The 19,725-nt window shown below is 38.1% G+C and overlaps 2 protein-coding genes across 3 annotated transcripts; both read left to right on the top strand.

The window, feature by feature from the left end:
* Positions 1-466: 466 nt before the first annotated feature.
* Positions 467-10,259, top strand: hp1bp3 (heterochromatin protein 1, binding protein 3). The gene is made up of 12 exons (XM_065240822.1): positions 467-589; positions 1,195-1,272; positions 1,785-2,046; positions 2,165-2,300; positions 2,715-2,864; positions 2,951-2,992; positions 3,128-3,276; positions 6,691-6,781; positions 6,866-7,022; positions 7,179-7,290; positions 7,658-7,825; positions 9,415-10,259. The coding sequence occupies exons 2-12, from the start codon at positions 1,206-1,208 to the stop codon at positions 9,710-9,712; spliced, it is 1,632 nt and encodes a 543-aa protein (XP_065096894.1). The 5' UTR covers positions 467-589; positions 1,195-1,205; the 3' UTR covers positions 9,713-10,259.
* A 1,285-nt stretch (positions 10,260-11,544) lies between these two features.
* Positions 11,545-18,421, top strand: sh2d5 (SH2 domain containing 5). Of its 2 annotated transcripts, none has more exons than XM_065240820.1 (10): positions 11,545-11,691; positions 12,170-12,241; positions 12,415-12,495; positions 12,568-12,642; positions 12,719-12,865; positions 13,080-13,280; positions 15,000-15,180; positions 17,054-17,159; positions 17,373-17,529; positions 17,612-18,421. In XM_065240820.1, exons 2-10 carry the CDS (start codon positions 12,206-12,208, stop codon positions 17,807-17,809), a joined length of 1,182 nt encoding a protein of 393 aa, XP_065096892.1. In that variant the 5' UTR covers positions 11,545-11,691; positions 12,170-12,205; the 3' UTR covers positions 17,810-18,421. The 2 variants fall into 2 exon arrangements, with proteins under 2 accessions (XP_065096892.1, XP_065096893.1); XM_065240821.2 differs by having other exon boundaries at positions 12,722-12,865.
* The last annotated feature ends 1,304 nt before the right edge of the window (positions 18,422-19,725 follow it).

A 19,725-nucleotide genomic window follows, 5' to 3' on the forward strand; every position in this document is an offset into this window, starting at 1 on the left:
GTGGAGGGGAGGGGGTGCTTGAAGTCAAAAAGTTTAAGATCCTCTGTAAAGACACAAAATTTGGAAATTAGCCATGGTTTTAAAAATGTCATACATTTAGAGTCAAAACAAAACTAGTCAGATTTTTCCTAAAAATGGTTTTGCCTTTATTGGTCATTTTATTTAACTACTTAACCTAAATTGCGTCTGACCATGTAAATTTTCTTATTATTATTGATTTTATGCCAAAAAAAAGTGATCGTTTGTCTCTCTGACTGTCACTCACAACCGCCTCAGTAGTTATGGTCTACTTTCGGCGGTTATGATTTGACGCTGCGCAGACAAATCGAGTAATGATATCACAATACCGCGAGAGCACAGCTTTCGAAGCGTTCTCGCGGTAATTGAATGTAATTCGCCGATCAGTCTGCGCAGGACGACATGAAGTCGAACACACCGGTGGACGTTGCCGCCTGACATGCGCAGATTGCGAAGGCACCCGTGCACGCCTCCGCCTTTACGTGTACGTACGTGGGGGAGGGGCACGTAAACAGAGAATTGCAAAAAGGGAAGGGAGTGTTTCTTTCATCTGATAACCCAGTACATCAAGGTATGCGTTATAAACTCATTCTGAAATCGTGCATTGTTCGGTTAAAGTATATTTTATGCGTCCTGCAGCCGCGCGTGTGTTTTTATCCTTTTGTCTTTGCAGCCTCGTGCAATTGCCATTTTCAGCCCAACGCAACGCAGCGCCATTACTGTACACGATAAATGAACAAAATGGCCATTTTCGATTATATTGTTTTGAAATGCAGTTAGGGTCTTGTGCATTGTTAAACGGCGTGCATTTGTGGTTTTATGCACGTTTTGCACTCCCTATAACAACAGAGACTATGTGTAGATAATAAAACAATGGTTATTGGTTCTTACTCGTTAATTTGATGTGCTTTTATGCCCAGCGCGTGCCCGTCGGCGTGCTTTTTAATTTACAAGGTTGCTTTGCAAATCAGAGGTCTTCTTGCCTCTCAATAAATTTTTGTTTTTATTTTGTACATTCTCCACAGTATAGTGCATTATAACACAATACATTATACGTGTTTCTGATGTTTTTCCAACTAATAATATAAGATGTATATAAACTTTGCAAAGTGGGCCAAAACCACTGTGATTGTTAATAACAATAAATATTAATAATAATGTCTTTATTGTTGGCAGAGACTACAATCATGCCCATTCGGAGAAGATCCGCTGTACCAACCAAAGGGGCAGCCAAGGCCAAAGCCCCTGAAGAAGGTATGTACTGCCCCAATCTGCACAAATGAATCAAAGCCGCATTGTTGAAAAAAATAGTTCACCCCAAAATGTAAATTATTTATATTATTTACCTACCCACAAGTCACACAGCTGAATGCCGTTGTTAGGCACGAATCAATGCAACCACCTTAGATTTTACTTTTTCAAGATACGGTACTAGCCTCAAGTACCTTATTGCTTTATAAAATGCATACCACACAATGCAAATATAAAAGTAATATCTAAGTAAAATTACTAAAAGTCTTCCTTCCACTGGAAAAAATAGTCCCTGACCGACTGAGAACAGTAACACAATGTTTTAAATAAGTTTACATTGCTAAGGGTGCAGCGCAGTGATACACTGAATCATTGGGTGCACCAGTCACAGCTGCGTTTTATCGTAAATAACACACAGCTAGTGACCAATCAGAATCGAGTGCTGGAACGTAACATTTACTATCGAGAAACCGGCCTGCTTTTTCAATGCCTCTTTAATGTTTCCTGTTCCCCAGATGCCAAAGCTGAAAGTTCTGCTCCTGTAGAGGAGGAGAAAAAGAAAGAAGCAGCTCCCGCCGAACCAGCTCCGGCCAAACCTGCAAATGATGAAGAGAAGGCAGAAGAAGGAGAGAAAGAGACCGCACCGACCCCTGACGGTGAAGAGCAGGCCAAAACCGATGGAGAGACTCCTGATGAAGGAGAGAAACCGGAAGAGACGCCAGCTGAACAAGTGAAAAGCAAGAAGAAGAAGAAAGCTAAAGAAGTTGTAGCGAATGCGTAAGCACCGGGCTTTGTCTGTTTGTACAGAAATGAAATGCAACTTGCGGTCTTTAAATCTTTAAACATTTTATAACGCTTTTAAAGTTTACGCATTTCTTTCATTCAAATGTTACAGCGAAAAAGATGGAGATGACAAAGGCAAAAAGGTCAAAAAGAAGATTCCTTCCTGGGCGACCATCTCTGGGAATAAAATCACTACGACTAATTTATCCCAGCCCAGAGCTGAAGAAGTCATCATGGAGGCAATAGAGGTGTGATGAAGCTCAATGGAGCTCTTATGTTAATAAAGATTGTCAATGTATTTTTAGCTTCACATCTAGAGAGGGTTTTAATTAGAGATCCACCGATACCAATTATTCAGACCGATACCGATAGTTTGGTGGTTATATTAACTAAATTCTGAAGATTACATTTTCTGAAGGTTATTAATTCATATTAATATTGAACATTAAACTAGTGATGTTTCATTATGTGTTTTATACACAGAGCTCAAATGCATTGCATTTTCCATTTCTTTTTTGATTGAAGTATCTGCCAATTTTTTGCCGATATATCTGTGCATCTCTGGTTTTAATCACATTTGGCAAAAACCATTATGCATTAATAAATGATATTGTTTTAGTTCAAATAATATAGTTCTGTGCATTTTAAAACTTTACCTACAGAGTTGCAAAGAGCAGCGGGGTGGCGCATCATCAGTCACCATCATCAAGTTTGTGACAAAGAAATATCCATCTGTGGAAATGGACAAGAAGACTAAAACTCTCTATAAAAAGGCCCTGAAGCGAATGGTTGAGAAGGGGACTGTCAGACAGGTGATCTGTCGTTGTTGTTGTATAACTAATGGCTGTTTAGTAGATCAAAACAGCCTTTATCTTATTATTTGTACCTTTATCCACAGTTAAAAGGCAAGGGATTCTCTGGAAGCTTCACCATTGGGAAGGTACAGTATCAGCACGCCACAATTTAACCTTTTTGTTTGTGTGCATGGTTTCTTGTTGCGTTGTTGTATGTGTTTAGCTGAACATTGTGTTAACATTTGGTTTAACTCTTGATTTTCGTCATGGTTGGGTTTTAGAAGCCGGCTGCTTCTGCAGGGTCTAAGGAGACGCTGGGAGAATCTTTGCCTCTGATCATCACACGTCTGTGTGAACCCAAAGAGGCTTCCTACATCCTGATCAAGAAATACCTGGAGCAACACTTCCCACAGCTCAACGTGGAGAACAGGTCTGTTTTGGCTCAGGTTTAGTAGGTGAAACCACTAACCCACTGTCGTTTATATAGCAACAATTGTACTAATTGTTCCTTTGCGCTACTGAAAAAATGTGCGTACACACCATAGCGTTATCAAAACAATTCTGGTTTACACAGATTCGTAAAAATGACTAAATGCACTGCATTACATGTGGCAGGCCAGTAGATGTGACTGTGCGCGCAGGCGCGTAGTGTTTCTTTACATTCTTCTACGAAGAGATAAAAACAAACAATCAAGACAGCAAAGTCATCGAGCAATTTTGTTTAGACGGACAATGCGGTAGGTTTATTACTATAAGTGAATCCTTGTAATAAAGCAGCTAAATTTTGTAAACTTTGTTAGAGAAGCGTAAATAAGCTTATTATCTTAAGCAGTCCTGTTATGGTTGTACTCGCACATGCCTGTAGATTAAACAAGTAATGCGCATACCATCACCATTTACACAGATTTACTTTTTTTTACTTACCCAGAAACAATAACGGTTTCATTTTCAAAAACGTGCACTTTGAAACTTATTTTCAAAAGTTTCACATTTTTGGTCAAATCAGGAATCTTAATCTAGGTGCACACTTAGGGGTTGTGTACACCAAAACTTTTACGCCCGCGGCCGGCGCATGTTTTCAATTGTTTCCAATGGAAGCTCGGCGTTTTTCAAATAAGCCAGCAGCTAGCGGGTTTTTTCCGCGCTGAAAACCGGGGCTCTGCGGTTTTTCCGCGCTCGGCGCTGAGCGTCGAGAGTTGAAAGAGATTCAACTTTGGGAGAAAATCTCTGCTCGTCAATGTCAGTTCTCACACGGCCGCCCAATCACAGTGGAGGAGGGGCGGGACATTACCACAGCAACCAACCGGCTCGCAGCTGAAGTATCACAGCTACCAAAGCGCCCAGCTGACGAAAGCTGGCACTCAGCTGAAAAACAGCCGGCATTCGGCGTCCTCAAGGCGTTTTCAGCCGCATTTAAAAGTTTTGGTGTGTCCAGCCCCTTAGCGTTACCCAAGTTATCGTCTATTGGTCCCTAATTATCCCATTTAAAGCAGTGTTCTGAACTTATTAAATGAAAATATATTTGGCAAAGAAGTTCAAAATCTGTAGTAGGCTACATTGGATCTTTAACGTTAGATTATTAAATATTTCCATTTCTTAATAAAATTAATTTTTAAAATGTTTGTTGATTATTATTTATTATATAAACTCAATGACTGACTCACTTGTATTAAATGGCTTGTAAAAATAAAACAAATTTGATGGATAGTATCTGCTTATAACACAAATAAATGAAAGACATAGTTTCCCATTAATATTAATGCTTAGTATTTGTTCATTATTATGTTTTATTAAAACAGAACAACTATAGAATAAGTAAAATGACTCGCTTTGATTAAACAGAAGGTTTAACAAAAATGAACTAATATTTGAATTAAAGGACAAGTTCGGTATTTTAGACTTAAAGCCCTGTTTTCAGATTGTTTATGGTGAAATAGAACGGTTTTGACTGAAATTTCGACATTTTCGGCTGCCCCGAGAATTTTGTGGTGTTTGTGTTTCAGCTCAGACCTCTACAATGGGTTTAATGGTGCACTGGAACAATCCTTCCTAAAATGCATTAAACTTTCGTTTATAAAGACATGAAACTCACCGAGTGGTCAGGGGTGTTCACTGGTATGCCCACACAAAAATCGCTCCAAAAGACGCATTCCAACAGGTTTTATCGTAGTTTTTGCCAACTCCATTGACTTGTATTAGATGTCCTGTGAGGTACGGTATTACTCCGCGCCGGGAACTTTGTTTCTATTCTTGCAATTGGCAAAGGCGGATTAGCGCCACCACCTGGGCTGGAGTGTCTATTATTCAAGCTCTAAGCGGAAGAATGTACGGGTGTGAGGCGTTTGGAAAAATAGGTCCACAAGTTAACAACGAATGCTAAAACAGCTATTGGAAAGCATCTTTTGGAGCGATTTTTGTGTGAGCATACCAGTGAACACCCCTGACCACTCGGTGAGTTTCACGTCTTTGTAAACGAAAGTTTAATGCATTTTAGGAAGGATTGTTCCAGTGCACCATTAAACCCATTGTAGAGGTGTGGTGTGAAACACAAACACGCGAAAATTCTCAGGGCAGCCGCAAATGTCACTATTTCAGTAAAAACCGTTCTATTTCACCATAAACAATCTGAAAACAGGGCTTTAAGTGTAAAATACCAAACTTTTCCTTTAATATATCTAAAGATCCTTAGATTTTTATAAAAAAAATGATTGGTTTGGGGGCTTTTTAATCAGTATAAAACTACAAAAATTTAAACATGGACAAACTCACCTAAGCTCAGCGAAGAAATTAAACTTTATTATTAACTCCATCTTATGTATTATTAAAGCTTTCCGACTTTCACATTCACGTGAATTTTGTAAGTCATTAAATTATTTACACCATATGAGTGCAGTATAATTTAACTAGCGATTGTGTGTGGTGCTGGTGTGACTATGCTTTTGCGCCACAGACAACAAAATATTTCAGTCGACTCGACCGTTCAGGCATTTAAGAGGTACCGAAACGAGGCACCGAAATCTGTGTTCTGATTTGGTCCAGTAGATACGGACCATATAGGCACCGGGTTTCGGTACCCAACCCTAGTGTTGACTGTAAGTCTATAGTTGTGATAGTAGATGAACAGGACACACTAAGTTTTTAGAGATTTGCGTTTGATCGTTTGTGCCCATATTGTGACAAGAGTATCTTACTATTTTCAGAATTTGTCCATAGTAGGAAAAACAAATACCATCATTTATCAAAATATCTTCTTTGTTATTTATCACAATACTTCCATAATAGTTTTCCAACTATGGAAGTCAATGCTTACCATCATTTATCAAAATATCTTCTTTTGTGTTAGAAAAAATTCATACAGGTTTAGAAAAATGAGGATGAGAAAATTATGACAGAATTAACATTTTTGGGTGAACTATCCTTTCAACAAGTAACTAAAAAACCAAAGTAAAGTGACTTTTACTTGTAATACTTCACAACGTTTTGCTTCTTTTTTACTGCCTCTCTTTACATCTGTTTTTTTTCTTCAAAATTCAATTCCTAAAAATCACAGCGATCAGATGACTTTAGATCACCATAACTTTTGTTTTAGACAAGCTATGAAAGAAACAAAATCCTTGGAAAGGGATTTCAGATATGAAACCAGCTTTCATAAAATATCAAAACCATGTGAATCGCAACAAATAGTGTGGCATGCATTCATTACTGCACAAAAATATCTAGGCAATTCGCATGCAAAAATATATGGTCAACTGATAAAATCGCTTGCATTCTGTGCAAGAAATAAATTGTGTTCACATGCCTGACAGGTTAGTTACGTCTGTCTTCTGCGTATATCCTCTCTAAGGCCTGAAGTGCTGAAGACCTGCCTGCAAAAATCTGTGGAAAAGGGCTACCTGGAGCAGATCACTGGCAAGGGAGCTTCTGGAACATTCCAGGTCAGTTCTTGTCCTCTCCAGTTGATTCACGGCTAAATGTTTCAACAAATGTTTCACCAAGGAATCTCTTTTTGTGCCCTAAAGCTGAAAAAGGCAGGGAACAAGGTGCTCATGGGTGGTGGGCTGCTGGAAGATGCTGTAGTTGCCGCCATCACTGCCATGAACGAACCCAAGACCTGTAGCATCACCACACTGCGAAAGTTTCTGGTGGAAAGGCAGCAGAAGAATGGTTATTTTCTCGGTATGTTAGACTTGACTTCTTTCTTCTCTCCAAGGTTGTTTATGCTTGCTTTTGTTTTTAGGCCACACATCAAATTTTCGTGCACAAGCAGTTCTCTTAATAGTGTAAAGCTAGTTAAATATGATTTATGTAAATGTTTACCTGTCTTGTCAACAGTGTCTAACTTGAAGAGAACCTTGCAGAAGTGTAAGATGATGGGCTGGATGGAGCAGATTTCTGGTCATGGACTCAGCGGATCGTACCAGCTTAGCTATCCGTATTATCCCAGGTACGTCACGAGCTAGCCACAAGCATTGTAAAGTAGAAACAAAAATTAGCTTTTAGGGCTTTTTGTATCCGAAATTGTTAACCCAGGGGTCAATTAATCCTGGGTTAGCTTGTTCCAACGTTTCATTGCTAAACAAAACTCGAATAGTATTTCAGGGAAAACTTTTGGTAGACAAATAAGTGTTTTGAGCTGATGTAGCTCAGCTGGTAGAGGTCATATTAGGTTCCATCTCAGAGTACACACAAACTCCTAATAAATCTGCACTGTAAGTTGCTGGTTAAAGGTATCTGCCAAAAGCAAGTGTGAAAGTAAACATGAGATAAAATTGAAACGCGATGGAATTTCCTGTCTGTTTTGTCTTTGGCAGCCCGGCGGTTCTGTTTCCAGAAATGATGGAAAATCTCAAAAAGAAGGAGGAAGAGAAACTTAAGCGCAAGAGGAAAATTGAAGACTCTGAAGATGAAGACGACGAAGAGGATGAAGAAGAATCTGATGAGGAAGAATCGGAGGAAGACGAGCCTCCACGAAAAAGGAGGTAAATTATATCGCATCACCTTAAAATGTTTACTATTAATCTTGGGACGTCAGATTTTAAACCTTTGTTAGTAACTTTTTGTAAATATTATTGAAAATTATAAAACGGTTAGTTCCAATCCTTGATTCTGATTGGTCAATAGGTGTGCTTTATTCACGATAAAACACAGCTATGACCGCTTCACCCAAAGGTTATGTTTATCGCTGCGCCCTTGGCAACCACACGTATCAGTTTGTTGTTTTTATTTGAGCTTTCATGCATATTACACATTGGAACCACTGATCTATATAAATGACTGGATTGCGCATGACGTCACACTTGTGAATCCACCGCGCCGCCATGTTGGTATACCCAAACGTTCTATTAAATCAATGGACGTTATCAGATTTTAATGATAAAACATCACTTTACACGTCTTCGTTTTTATATGTAAAGTTACCCTGTACATTATTACAACACAAACGTCCAAAGCATGTAAATAGTTATTTACTGAAAGTTGTACATTTTGCATTTTAAACAGTTATTATACATTCATCTTTATTACAGTATCAGATCAGCAGACAGACCGCAGCATATTTAGTATTAATGACAATAAACGTGCTCATTCTGAAAATAGAATAAATAATATTCTAAATAAATATTCATGCTTTGTACCGTATGTGCATGCAATAATTTGCTAGTTTTGTAATTATGTTGTAAACTTACAAGTTACCTAAACTTATTTAGAGAAATAACGCTGACCGCCACAGTGTAGCTGAATGTCAAAAAAAACTTTATTTATACCCGTGTCATTAACAAATGCAACAGACACACTCACCTTAACGTTTTTTTATAAATTCATTATCCTGCCCAATTAAAACATAAATATTGCAAATAACACCAGAATTAACAAATAATTAACGTACACATATCCTAAAAATTAACCTTGTGTAACTGATACGCTGTAAAGGGGGTAAATTTTGATCCTGATTTTGAATGGAAGTTAATGACGCTCTCTGCCGGTTGGGTATACAAAGATGGCGGCTCGAACTCTGCGCTGGCTTCACCTCACGCAGTTACGTCAAGCGTTCTATGCGCAATCCAGTCATTTATATAGATCAGTGATTGGAACCCATTTTTGTTCATGGTCAGGTACTATTTTTTCTAGCGGAAGGAATGCTTTTTATTGCTTTAACTTCATGAAAGTTGCACTTATATTTTTTTATTTAATATTGTGTGGTAACCGTTTTATAAAAGCAATAAGGTACTTGAGGCAATGTCAATATTTTAGTCCATATAGTTGGACTAAAATAAAAAATAATTATTTTTTGGAATGAATGAAACCTTATTTAAGACATTACAAGTCAAATCACTCCTTGCAGGATATTACAATTTTGACAACATCAATGTAAATTCACAGAAATTAATATTACAATTGATCAGAATGCAATTTTATAGTTAAACATGAGCAACTGTCATTTATTTAGTTCTGGATTTCATTGCAAAACAGCAATACATCATTAAAATCATTAGAAGTTTATTTTCATTGACTTTTCCTATGTGCTTATTCACATTTTGCATGTTGACGGTATGTTGATCTTTTTCTGCAGGGCCCCAAGTGCAAAGCCCGCGTCTCGGTCTAAAGCTCGCCCGAGTAAGAGCAAGAGCAGAAAACCTGCCCCGGCAAAGAAACCAGCCAGCAAACCAGCTCCTAAGAAAGCCACACCCGTCAAAAAAGCCACACCGGTCAAGAAAGCTGCACCGACCAGCAAACCTAAAACACCGGCAGTCAAAAAGCTAACAAGCAGAGGATCCAAACGACCGGCACCCAAGGCAGCTAAAGAAAAAGCTGAACCTGCTGTGAAAACCAAACCCGCTGCCCGCAAGTCGCTCCGAGCCAGGAAATGAGTCGATCCGAGACCAACTGTATCTCTGTAGACTGCAGTGCTGGCTATTTTCTCCTCGTATTGTTTTATAAAATCTTTTGTGTTTTCCTCGTCTATGGGCCTCTGATTGAAGATTTTGACCTGTTTTCCTAATACAGCCATTTTTGTTCAATATTTTTAAATAACAGGTAAAGAGTATGACTACTGTTCGTGTTAAGGGTTTTTAAGAAGGAATGGTCAATTCACCTCTGTTCACCATTGATAAATCAGTTAGTCTTTCTAGAGAGGCGAACATTTTAGTTGTCTAGATGCCTCTTTCTTTCGATTCGAGACTCCCATCAATGTTAAAGGAAGTTCTCTTAATAAGTTTTCTTTAACTTTTTTGGTCATGTTTTGTGAAATTAGGTCTTTAGCTACTGTTGTATTATATAAAAAAAAAACGAGTTTTGTTGCTGTTGGTTGCTTCGTGTAAGTCAAGAGATTATTAACTTCTAACTTACAAAGTCTACCTAAATACATAATTGAAGTTCAGATTTGATTAAGTATCATTAAAGAAATTTTGGCACCCATATCCACTACTGTCCTTTTTTATGTATAGTCTATGAAGAAGAATATGTACTGTAAGTTGAAAAGATTTTCCAAGCAAATGTTTAAAACATTTGATGCACTTTTAACTCGGTCATACTCTCGTGTGTTAGTTTAACAGGGGAGTTAGATGTAATATTATGAGTACTGCTCAACATTACCCTGCATGCATGTAACTGATATACTTTTCTGTAGTCCTGAATAAAGTGACTATATTTGTACTTCATTTTTTGGCCATTGTTTTATCTGGGTGGTTTGGTTTTATATTCAAAGTTACTGATAAACTATCAATGGGTTTTAAAGTTATGGCAATGGAACTGTTAAACTTATTAATAGGAAATGAACTGGCTTTAATCCACAATGGTAAAATCTTCACCACGTTCTGACATGCACAGTATTTTTCAAAGCTTGCATAGTTTTATTATACCATACATTTAATTTTTTTTTGTGGGGGGGGGGTTATGTTTACTAAAACACCTCCCAACTTGTCCTGACTGGATAACATTTATCCAACTGGCAGAAAGTTTCTTCTTTAGTGAGAAACAGTAAAGGGATAGTAAACCCAAAAATAAAAATTCTGTTATCATTTTCTTACAATTATGTTGTTAGAAACAAAAATAAAATTTCTATGTTCTGATTAACAAGGAGGAAGATATTTTGAGGATTGTTAAAAAATTATTACAAGCCTCATTTACCATAGTTGGAAAAAAGAATGTTATGGAAGTGAATGTGGCTCATGAACAAACATTCCTCAAAATATCTTCCTCCGTGTTCATCAGAACAAAGAAATTTATACAGGTTTGTAACAACCTGAGGGTGAGTAAATGATGACGGAATTTTCATTTTTGGGTGAACTATCCCTTTAACTGTAGTGATGAATCGGGCAAAACTGAATCGCACAGGTGAACTGATTTACTGAATCAAATTGACGATTCAGTTGATAATGAGCTGTGATGCATAAAATCCCATAAAAAGTGTACCCAATGATTTGGTTTATCACATTTATTTCCATAGTTGTACTACAAATATGGTTAACGTTTACTCTTGTGCGCCGATGGTAAAGTTGTGGTTGCTGTGATTTTATTACAAATACCATAGTTAAACTGAGGTAAAACCACTGTTAATTTCGAAACCACAGTTTCTTTAATGATTCATTAAAACAAAGAATGCAAAAGAATCGATTCGCTTGAATGATAGGAAATTCCATTCACCAATTAAATGAATCCACAATAATCTGTCTAACCTCAAAGTTTCATCATGCTGTGGTGTAGGCGGGGAGTCTTGTGGGAAAATCCATTGGGATGGATCTAGTATTTGATAGGCGGGATTTAGAGGATAAGGTGAGTCAGGATTGCAAAAGACACCGGACGGACCATCGACTCGCCCTGCCAGGTTCAATCGCGTGGACTGATGATTGTAAGTTTATTACTTTTATCTTATTCGCTTGTATTACAGTTGCTTTCTTTTAAAATAACAATTTCTTAATGAAGGGTGTAAACTGAACTGAAACTCTCTGGTTGTGCCTAAAAACTGACTGCATACCGAGTTGTTTAAAGTACACTGCAATCCACTATGATAAGTTTAGAGGTGTTTTCGACTTCATACCGCGATGCGCAGACCGAACGCCGTATGACAACAAAGTACCGCGAGAGCGATTTAAAATATGTGCTTTAGATATGCTCTCGCGGTAGTTTAATGTCATACTCTGATCCGTCTGAGCACAGCGCTGCATAAACTTACAAACACCTATATAAATAATGATGCCTTGATAATGATATCCTCAATAAATTCTTTGGTGTTTTTCACTTTGTGGTGTTAATGTTGAACTCGCGGTTCTTGATGAGTTCGCAATGCAGTTTTGACTTACGTTGAAACTTCACTTTTATCAAAACAGTAGATAAGACGGACAACACAAGGCACAGACGGAGACATGGGCGAGACTGGGATTGTTACAAGATCTGCTGAGGTGAAATTCACTTTCAAAGCTGCGTTTGATGTCGATTTAAGGTTGTAATTGTTAAGGAATGCAGGAAATGTGGATTATGTTTGTACATGCCTTTTTGAGTCAGTGTGAGATGATTGTATTATGAACTCCATGGTTGTATTGTTTGGTTAACTATGTTACTTCTGTTTGTTTAGTATATTGGCTCATTTCCTGTAGATGACACTTGTCTGGATGATCAAATCCACCAGCTGCACGCTCAGCTCAAATCCCTCAAGGTCATTTGTGACGCTAATCTTAAGTATGTTTTCTTGTCATTTCATATTATTTATGATCATCCCTATTTGCAGGATTGCAAGCGCAGACGAACAGTTTCATTAAAATTCTCAGTCAAAGGAGTCAAAGTTTATGATGAAGATGAAACGGTAAGATCTGCTACTGCTTTGCATGTACGTTGTAAATAGGTTGCAAATAGGTTGAACCAGAATGTTTTCTCATCAGAAGCTCCTCATGGCTCATGCCATGAGTCGAGTCTCACTGTCTACCGCCCGTCCCTCTGATGCCCAGTTTGCCTTCGTCTCTCATAATCCTGGTCATTCTGACGTCCAGCTTTACTGCCATGTCTTCAGAGCGAGACATGCCCGAGCTGTAAGTCTCTCAAAATTAAGAAACCCATCACTCATTTCAAACCATGATACTTTGGGTGTGTCTGTAATATCAGTTTCAGAGTAAAGGATGTGGTTCTGATCTTTGCTATAGTGGGGAACATTTTAAATCCCAAGGCATATTTTGCATTCAGATGTCTTCCAAGTAAGCATGACTTTGACTTTTAAGTTGTTTGTTTCTCTTTTTTTTTATCAAGGCACAGTTTCTGAACCTGCTACTTTGCCGCTGTTTTCAACTGTATTTTTTGGAGAAGCATCCAGAAGAAGCTGAGCAAGAGCATTCGGAGAAGAGACCTTCTCGAACTCCATCGCTGCTTAACCAAGGCTTCCCTCTCAGCGTTAGCGCCTTGGTGTCTTTCCGCAGGGCCCCAACTCAAGGTCTGCTGCCCGGGGCAAAGGTTTGTTTCTGCTCATCTCATGTTAATCTTCAGCAGTCTTTATTTTTATCAGATTTTAAAAGACAGATCAGGTTTAACGAATATTTCCGGAAAAACATTACCCCCTCGAGGCGTACCGGGGGAGGAGCGAGTTGCGAGCAAGCAACACACAAACCCCCTATCTCAGGATAACTTTTGATTCACTACATTTTTGTGTCGTTTACATTATATGCACTTTCGTGCAGCTTTTTAACATAACACAGAAGCAGTTTTACTTGCTGCCTGCGACTAATAACTAGGTTGGGACTTTTCAACGAAATCCAGCTTTAAACAAACACACGCGCAAAACTCCGCTGCTACACCGGATAAACAATCTATATCCATTGTTTCCATAAGGCTGGCTTACTTGGAAAGCTGACAAGGCTTTCCTCTCCTTACATTCAAAAACATACTTTTTTCGTTGAGTCTTGATATAAAACAAAGCTTTCACGTACAATGATGCCTTTGACTTCTACTCGAAGGAACAATGCTAATGAGCGTCCTAGTCGTTCTCACTCTGATTGATTTGTGGGCGTGCTTTTCTGGGGGAAGTGCCCATAAAAGGATATGGGGTCACTAATACATAACGGGTATCAATTTTCAAAAAAAACTTGTAGGAAGGAGGTGTGAGTTTGACCTAGAAATACTCTGTCACCCGATCAACTGCTTTTTTGACACTTTGCATTTGTTTCGAATTAGGATTACAACTAGGGCTGTGACGATGCATCTCATTTCCCATTTAAAAGAACTGTCTGAAATCAATTCTGAATCCCAAGACTCCGATTCTGTGTTTCGTGCGCAGCTTGTGCGGGTACTACTGGTCTTTGATAGTAGCAAGTCCTTATCAATCTAAAATCATTACGAGTCTGAATAGTTTGCAAACGTGCATTTAAAAAAGCAACACTTTGCAAACACAATTATTCAAAATATTCTTTATTATCATGAAAATACTTGAAACTATTTGAAGAACAGCAACATAAATATGCCTCTCGACGTTTCCTGGAATGGCATTTGTAATGGTTCTTCTTCTGTGGCACAAATGGAGTTTCTGCATGAGAGCGCCCTCTGGCTTTTGGATGTGGCGGCAATTCACGTAATTCATAAAAATGTATTCATTCAGAAAAATTGCATTTGCGCAATTAATCGTCCCAGCCTTAATTACAACTCTTACCATGGGTTCACACCAGCCGTGTTTGAGGTGTCAAATTCGCTTGTACCGCGCCTAGTTTGCCGCTTGAACATTCACTTCATTCACGCGTGAAATTCTAGTCATCAAAACATTCACATGGAAATTCGCGTCATGGGAGGGGCTTCTGCGGCTCCGCTCGCTTCCTGTAATCACGTCACTACTAGAGCAAGCTCCTGATTGGTTAACACGGTGCGTTTTCCCGCCAAAGTTCAAATTTTTCAGCGCGAATGAGGTGGAATCGCGTCTACCGTGTTGCGCTAAATGCCTCATTCGCGCCGCAAGACCTCCAGACACGCGTCTTCACATCGACTTAACATTGAAATCACTCGCGCTTGATGCCTCTACCGCGGCTGGTGTGAACGCAGCATTAAACTGTGTTAATAATTAATACCATTTACCCCCACAATTGCTGATTTTTGTTTGTCTTTAACTGATAAAACGTTCCGGATTCTAGCTGAAAAATGGGATACTGTGTTATTCTGCAAGATTGTCATCTAGATTTTCTTCAACAGGTCGTCTCGGAACCAAATCCAGAACTTGTGAGCAGTCCAGAGGAGGGCCCTACCTCGTCTCCAACTATAGTTCGTAAAATGGCGATCCGGACCAAAGCGATACGATCTGGAGCGTATCGCTCATTTACCTTTACTCCTCTCAAACAGCGCCACCTGCAGGATAAGCTGAACGCTCCACAAGGTGGGATAAGTGTTCATAGAACACTTTCGAGAGTGAAAGAGTTCATTAGGTAATGCACACATCTAGTAATGGTGGTTAGCAATTCTTAAAGGGGTTGTTGACCCAAAAATGAAAAGCACACAGTTGATGGTACCCATTGAATTTCAATCGTATTTGTGTTTCATACAATGGAAGTCAATGATTACAATCAGCTGTGTGCTTACCATCAGTTATTACAATATCTTCTTTTTTGTTCATCAGAAGAAAAGAAATTCATACAGGTTTAAAACAACATGAGAGTGAGTAAATGATGACATAATTTTCATTTTTGGGTGAACTATCCCTTTAAGACACCATGGGTAATTATGAAGGGTTATTTGATCATTTGCTTTGAATTTGGTGGATGGTGAGTCTAAAAATGGTGGTGGCTCTGTCATTGAAATTGAACACGTTTTTGACAGTATTGCTTCTGTAGTACTTTTATTTTCCTGAATATTTTTATTTCTTTAAACCGTCAGCAAGATGTGTGCTGCGTAATATTTCCTTTAAAGGATTAAGTCCATTTTCTTAAAAAAAATTTGATGTCTTTCTTTATTCAGACGAGAAGATTGTTTTTTGAAGAAAACATTCCAGGATTTTTCATATTTTAATGGACTTTTATGGACCCCAACATTTAACAGTTTTAATATAGTTTAAAGGAATATTCCATTTTCTTAAAAGAAAAATCCAGATAATTTTTCTCACCACCATGTCATCCAAAATGTTGATGTCTTTCTTTGTTCAATCCAGAAGAAATTGTTTTTTGAGGCAAACATTGCAGGATTTTTCTTATTTTAATGGACTTTAATAGAGCCCAACATTTAATACACGAAAAGTTGTGGTTTAAAAGTACATATTTTTCGTATTGCTAGATAAGACCCTTATGCCTCGTTTGGGATTGTTTATAGTCCTTTGAAACTCCGTTGAAAAAGTATCTAGTGTTGAGTTAAGTATTAAATGTTGGGCTCTATTAAAGTCCATTTAAAATGAGAAAAATCCTGCAATGTTTTCCTCAAAAAACATAATTTCTTCTCGACTGAACAAAGAAAGACATCAACATTTTGGATGACATGGTGGTGAGTAAAGTATCTGGATTTTTGTTTGAAGAAAATTGACTAATCCTTTAAAATTGCAATTTCAAAGGACTTTCAACTACGTGGGGTCGCCAGCACGACCTCACGTAGTTGTGTAATGACGTCGAAAGGTCACATTTTACATATATGAAACGCACATTTGTGGACCATTTTAAACAATAAACTCGCACAAAGACATTAATTAGTATCATTCGACATACAACAATGTCGGAACGGTCCTGTTTCTCCACACTTGTGAACACTGGGGCGTAGTTTCGCATACGTCATCCGTGACATCTTGACGTGATGACGTATTATGTGAGGTCGCGCTGGCGCATCACAGAACCAGAGGAAGACGAGAAGTTGTGGTTTAAAAGTGCATATTTTTCTTGACAAAAGTGACAATCGTTTCGCTAGATAATTTCATTATGCCTCGTTTGGGATCGTTTAGAGTCCTTTGAAACTGCAATTTTAAACTGCATTAAAACTGTTAAGTGTTGGGGTCCATTAAAATTAGAAAAATCCTGGAACATTTTCCTCAAAAAACATACTTTCTTCTCGATAGAACAAAGAAAGATATCAATATTTTGGATCACATGGTGGTGAGTAAATAATCTGGATTTTTTTTTTTTAAGAAAATGGACTAATCCTTTAAAATGTTTTCTTAAGTAAGAGTGAACTTGTGGATCATACTTATGTCCAAAGAAAACTAGCTTTTTATTGTAAGCAATAAGAACTGGATTCATATGGGACTCTGAATAATCTTTTCTCTATGTGAACAGAAAAGGATCAGGAAAGTGCAAAAGCATGCAGCGTTCGGGCTCCCAGTTTGGCCGAGACCGAAGAAGCACTGGCTCAGGCAGTGTGGTGCTGGGCTGGCGTCTCTAGGTCAGTGTTTATGTACATTTTGGTATTCGTTACGAATCACTGGCCACCTTAAAGGTCTTAATCACAAAGATCAAAAACCATTTAAGTAGTATTTCAATAATGTACAAGATGTTGTGCTATATTGTTAATTATTATACCACATCTAGTAGCAAAGTTCACACACTTGTTCTCCTAATCTGATGTCGTATTTAGTATTTTATTTTTTCATTACAGTGATTGTAGCTCTGCGCTGCTGGTGGATGATGTGCTCGGTGCCTTTCTTCTGTGTCCTCATCCCAAAAAGCCCAACCGTGGATCTCTTCTAGTCCGCTTTCCCTCAGGCCTGGTGAATCATGCTATTAAGAATTCCAAGGGAAAAATCCGCCTTGAGGTATGAAAGATGCTTTACAGCATTATGCTGTTCAGCTTTCACTGCCTAACAGAACCAAAATGTATTATTTTTTTTTTTACAGAAGTGCCAGGTTGAGTTTGAAAGTCTTGCAGCGTTGATCACGCACTACACAGAGGTCAGTGATGAGCTGGAATATCATCTGAGCTGTGCTCGGGTCAATCACTGCTATGATTGGGAGGACACTGGAAACAAGAGTTCGCATTTACCGCCAAATGCAAAGAAAGGCCCATTGAAAAGCCAGTGTCCAAATTGGGTTTGAACCAGGTCCTCACCCCACTTTTTTTTAAAATATGGATGTTTTATAGACTTTTATCATTTTTATATATAAGTCTTAAACCGCTGACATTTAGTAAGCCATCTTAACCTCGATCTCAAGTCACTATTTTTTTGTTTTTTATACACTTGTGTTTCTCTTTGCAATAACCTGAAATCACCTAAAGCACTTGCATTTTAGGGAACAAGCACTAATTGAGATTACGTAATGTTTTTCATGTTAATGTCAGCATTTAAATGTATACTCATTGTTTTTGGCAAAAGGTACAGACTTGTTTTTTGAATGTATTATGTGGAAATAATCTGTATGTGAAGCACTGTGCACCTCTATTGGAATGAATATGTTGGTCTTGTTCTTTTTTCTTTTTTTGGCTTTGTGTATTACCACCAGTTTTAGAGATCTTGAGTGATGGGCTCAGACTCCATAAACCTGCACTGTCCAATTGATGGATTTTGCTTTGCTACCTTTTGTACTATTTTTGTGCCATTTAAGTCCATTGTTCCTCATTTATCATACACACATTGTTTGTTATTGGTTGTGCACCAATATAAATGTAATGTGTCTAGCCTTTTTGCATAAACAGTTTATGGTCACACATGCCTGGTGTCCTTTCAATATTGTTTATTTTCAGAAAATAAATTGGAAAATAACCAGTGGAATATAACTAATTAACCAGATGTGTATTTGGTATTAAATAGATCAGGGGTTCTCTTTTTTTTCCACTTCTGATGTCCAATGCAACATTTAAACAGTGTTGGGTGTAACTAGTTACTAAATAATTAGTTACTGTAATTAAATTACTTTTCCCTTGAAAAAGTAAAGTAAGGGATTACTCTTATTTTTCTTGTAATCTAATTACAGTTACTTCTGATGTAACTAAATACTGTTTATGGACTCGAAAACAATTATGTATACTATAATACAATAGTGGATTTAATATGGTTTAAGTTTACAATTCTCTCTATTAACTAGTTGATTATTAGCATTAATATTAATGAGATGCTGACTGTTTATTAATACTTAATAGCACATATTAATGCCTGATTTTTGCAAAACCTTATTCTACGTCCTTAACCCTCCCCATTTCTACCCAAAACTGCGTTTAAAGCGCCCCAATTTCAACCAAATAAAATATTAGACCTTGGTATAACTATACCGATATATGTTCGTTACTAAAATAACAAAATGCTAAGAAATATCTTCATATTTATTTGGTTTAGCTAATTTTAACAGTTGTTTTATTTTGAATAATTTAAAGGGATAGTTCCCCCCAAAATGAAATCTTGTCAGATTTTCCTAATTTTCATGTTGTTACAAACCTGTAGAAATGTCTTTGTTTTGATGAACTTGAAGGAAGAAATTTAAATTAACCAAACCAATCATAACGCTGGATTTCCACCGACTGCGGATCCGCTGCGGAACGCCGGCGGAGTCAATTCCATTCAAGTCAGTGTGTATATTTCCACTGACTGCGTTCCGAATCCATCACAGCTCCGGCCATCCGCAGCCCTCCGGAACAAATACGCAGAGCTTCTATTTTTGACGGATGCCGGACAGCTCCGCAGGGCAGAGCCATGACTATATCGCGTGATCATACCTGAATTTGCGAGACCTCGTGTCATGATCTGGGCTGGTCCAGCAAAACGTCATAATTGGCGGAGACAGAACTAGATATCGTGCAATCATCACGTGAATTTGCGAGACCTCATGGGTCTTCGTCACTTCAGCACGCAGTCGCTCTGCAACAAATTCGGAACTGGTGGGTATTGGCGGACGGCGGAGTGCGGAGCCGATCTGCAGCCCTATTCAGTTCCATAGTAGGAAAAAATACTATGGAAGTGCATGGGGCTCATTAAAGGTTTGCTATAAACATTTCTCAAAAAACTTTCTTCGTGTTCATC

This window comes from Paramisgurnus dabryanus, chromosome 14 (assembly GCF_030506205.2).
Source record: "Paramisgurnus dabryanus chromosome 14, PD_genome_1.1, whole genome shotgun sequence".
Lineage (NCBI taxonomy): Eukaryota > Metazoa > Chordata > Actinopteri > Cypriniformes > Cobitidae > Paramisgurnus > Paramisgurnus dabryanus.

What these genes read in the sequence shown, in the direction of transcription:
- hp1bp3 (XM_065240822.1), top strand. Translation starts at nt 1,206, where the DNA reads ATGCCCATTCGGAGAAGATCCGCTGTACCAACCAAAGGGGCAGCCAAG. An exon ending in TCATCATGGAGGCAATAGAG is followed by an intron (nt 2,301 to 2,714) that starts GTGTGATGAAGC and finishes CTTTACCTACAG; the next exon opens with AGTTGCAAAGAGCAGCGGGG. An exon ending in GAAGCTTCACCATTGGGAAG is followed by an intron (nt 2,993 to 3,127) that starts GTACAGTATCAG and finishes GTTGGGTTTTAG; the next exon opens with AAGCCGGCTGCTTCTGCAGG.
- sh2d5 (XM_065240820.1), top strand. Translation starts at nt 12,206, where the DNA reads ATGGGCGAGACTGGGATTGTTACAAGATCTGCTGAG. An exon ending in CTCAGCTCAAATCCCTCAAG is followed by an intron (nt 12,496 to 12,567) that starts GTCATTTGTGAC and finishes CCCTATTTGCAG; the next exon opens with GATTGCAAGCGCAGACGAAC. An exon ending in GAGCGAGACATGCCCGAGCT is followed by an intron (nt 12,866 to 13,079) that starts GTAAGTCTCTCA and finishes TTTTTTATCAAG; the next exon opens with GCACAGTTTCTGAACCTGCT.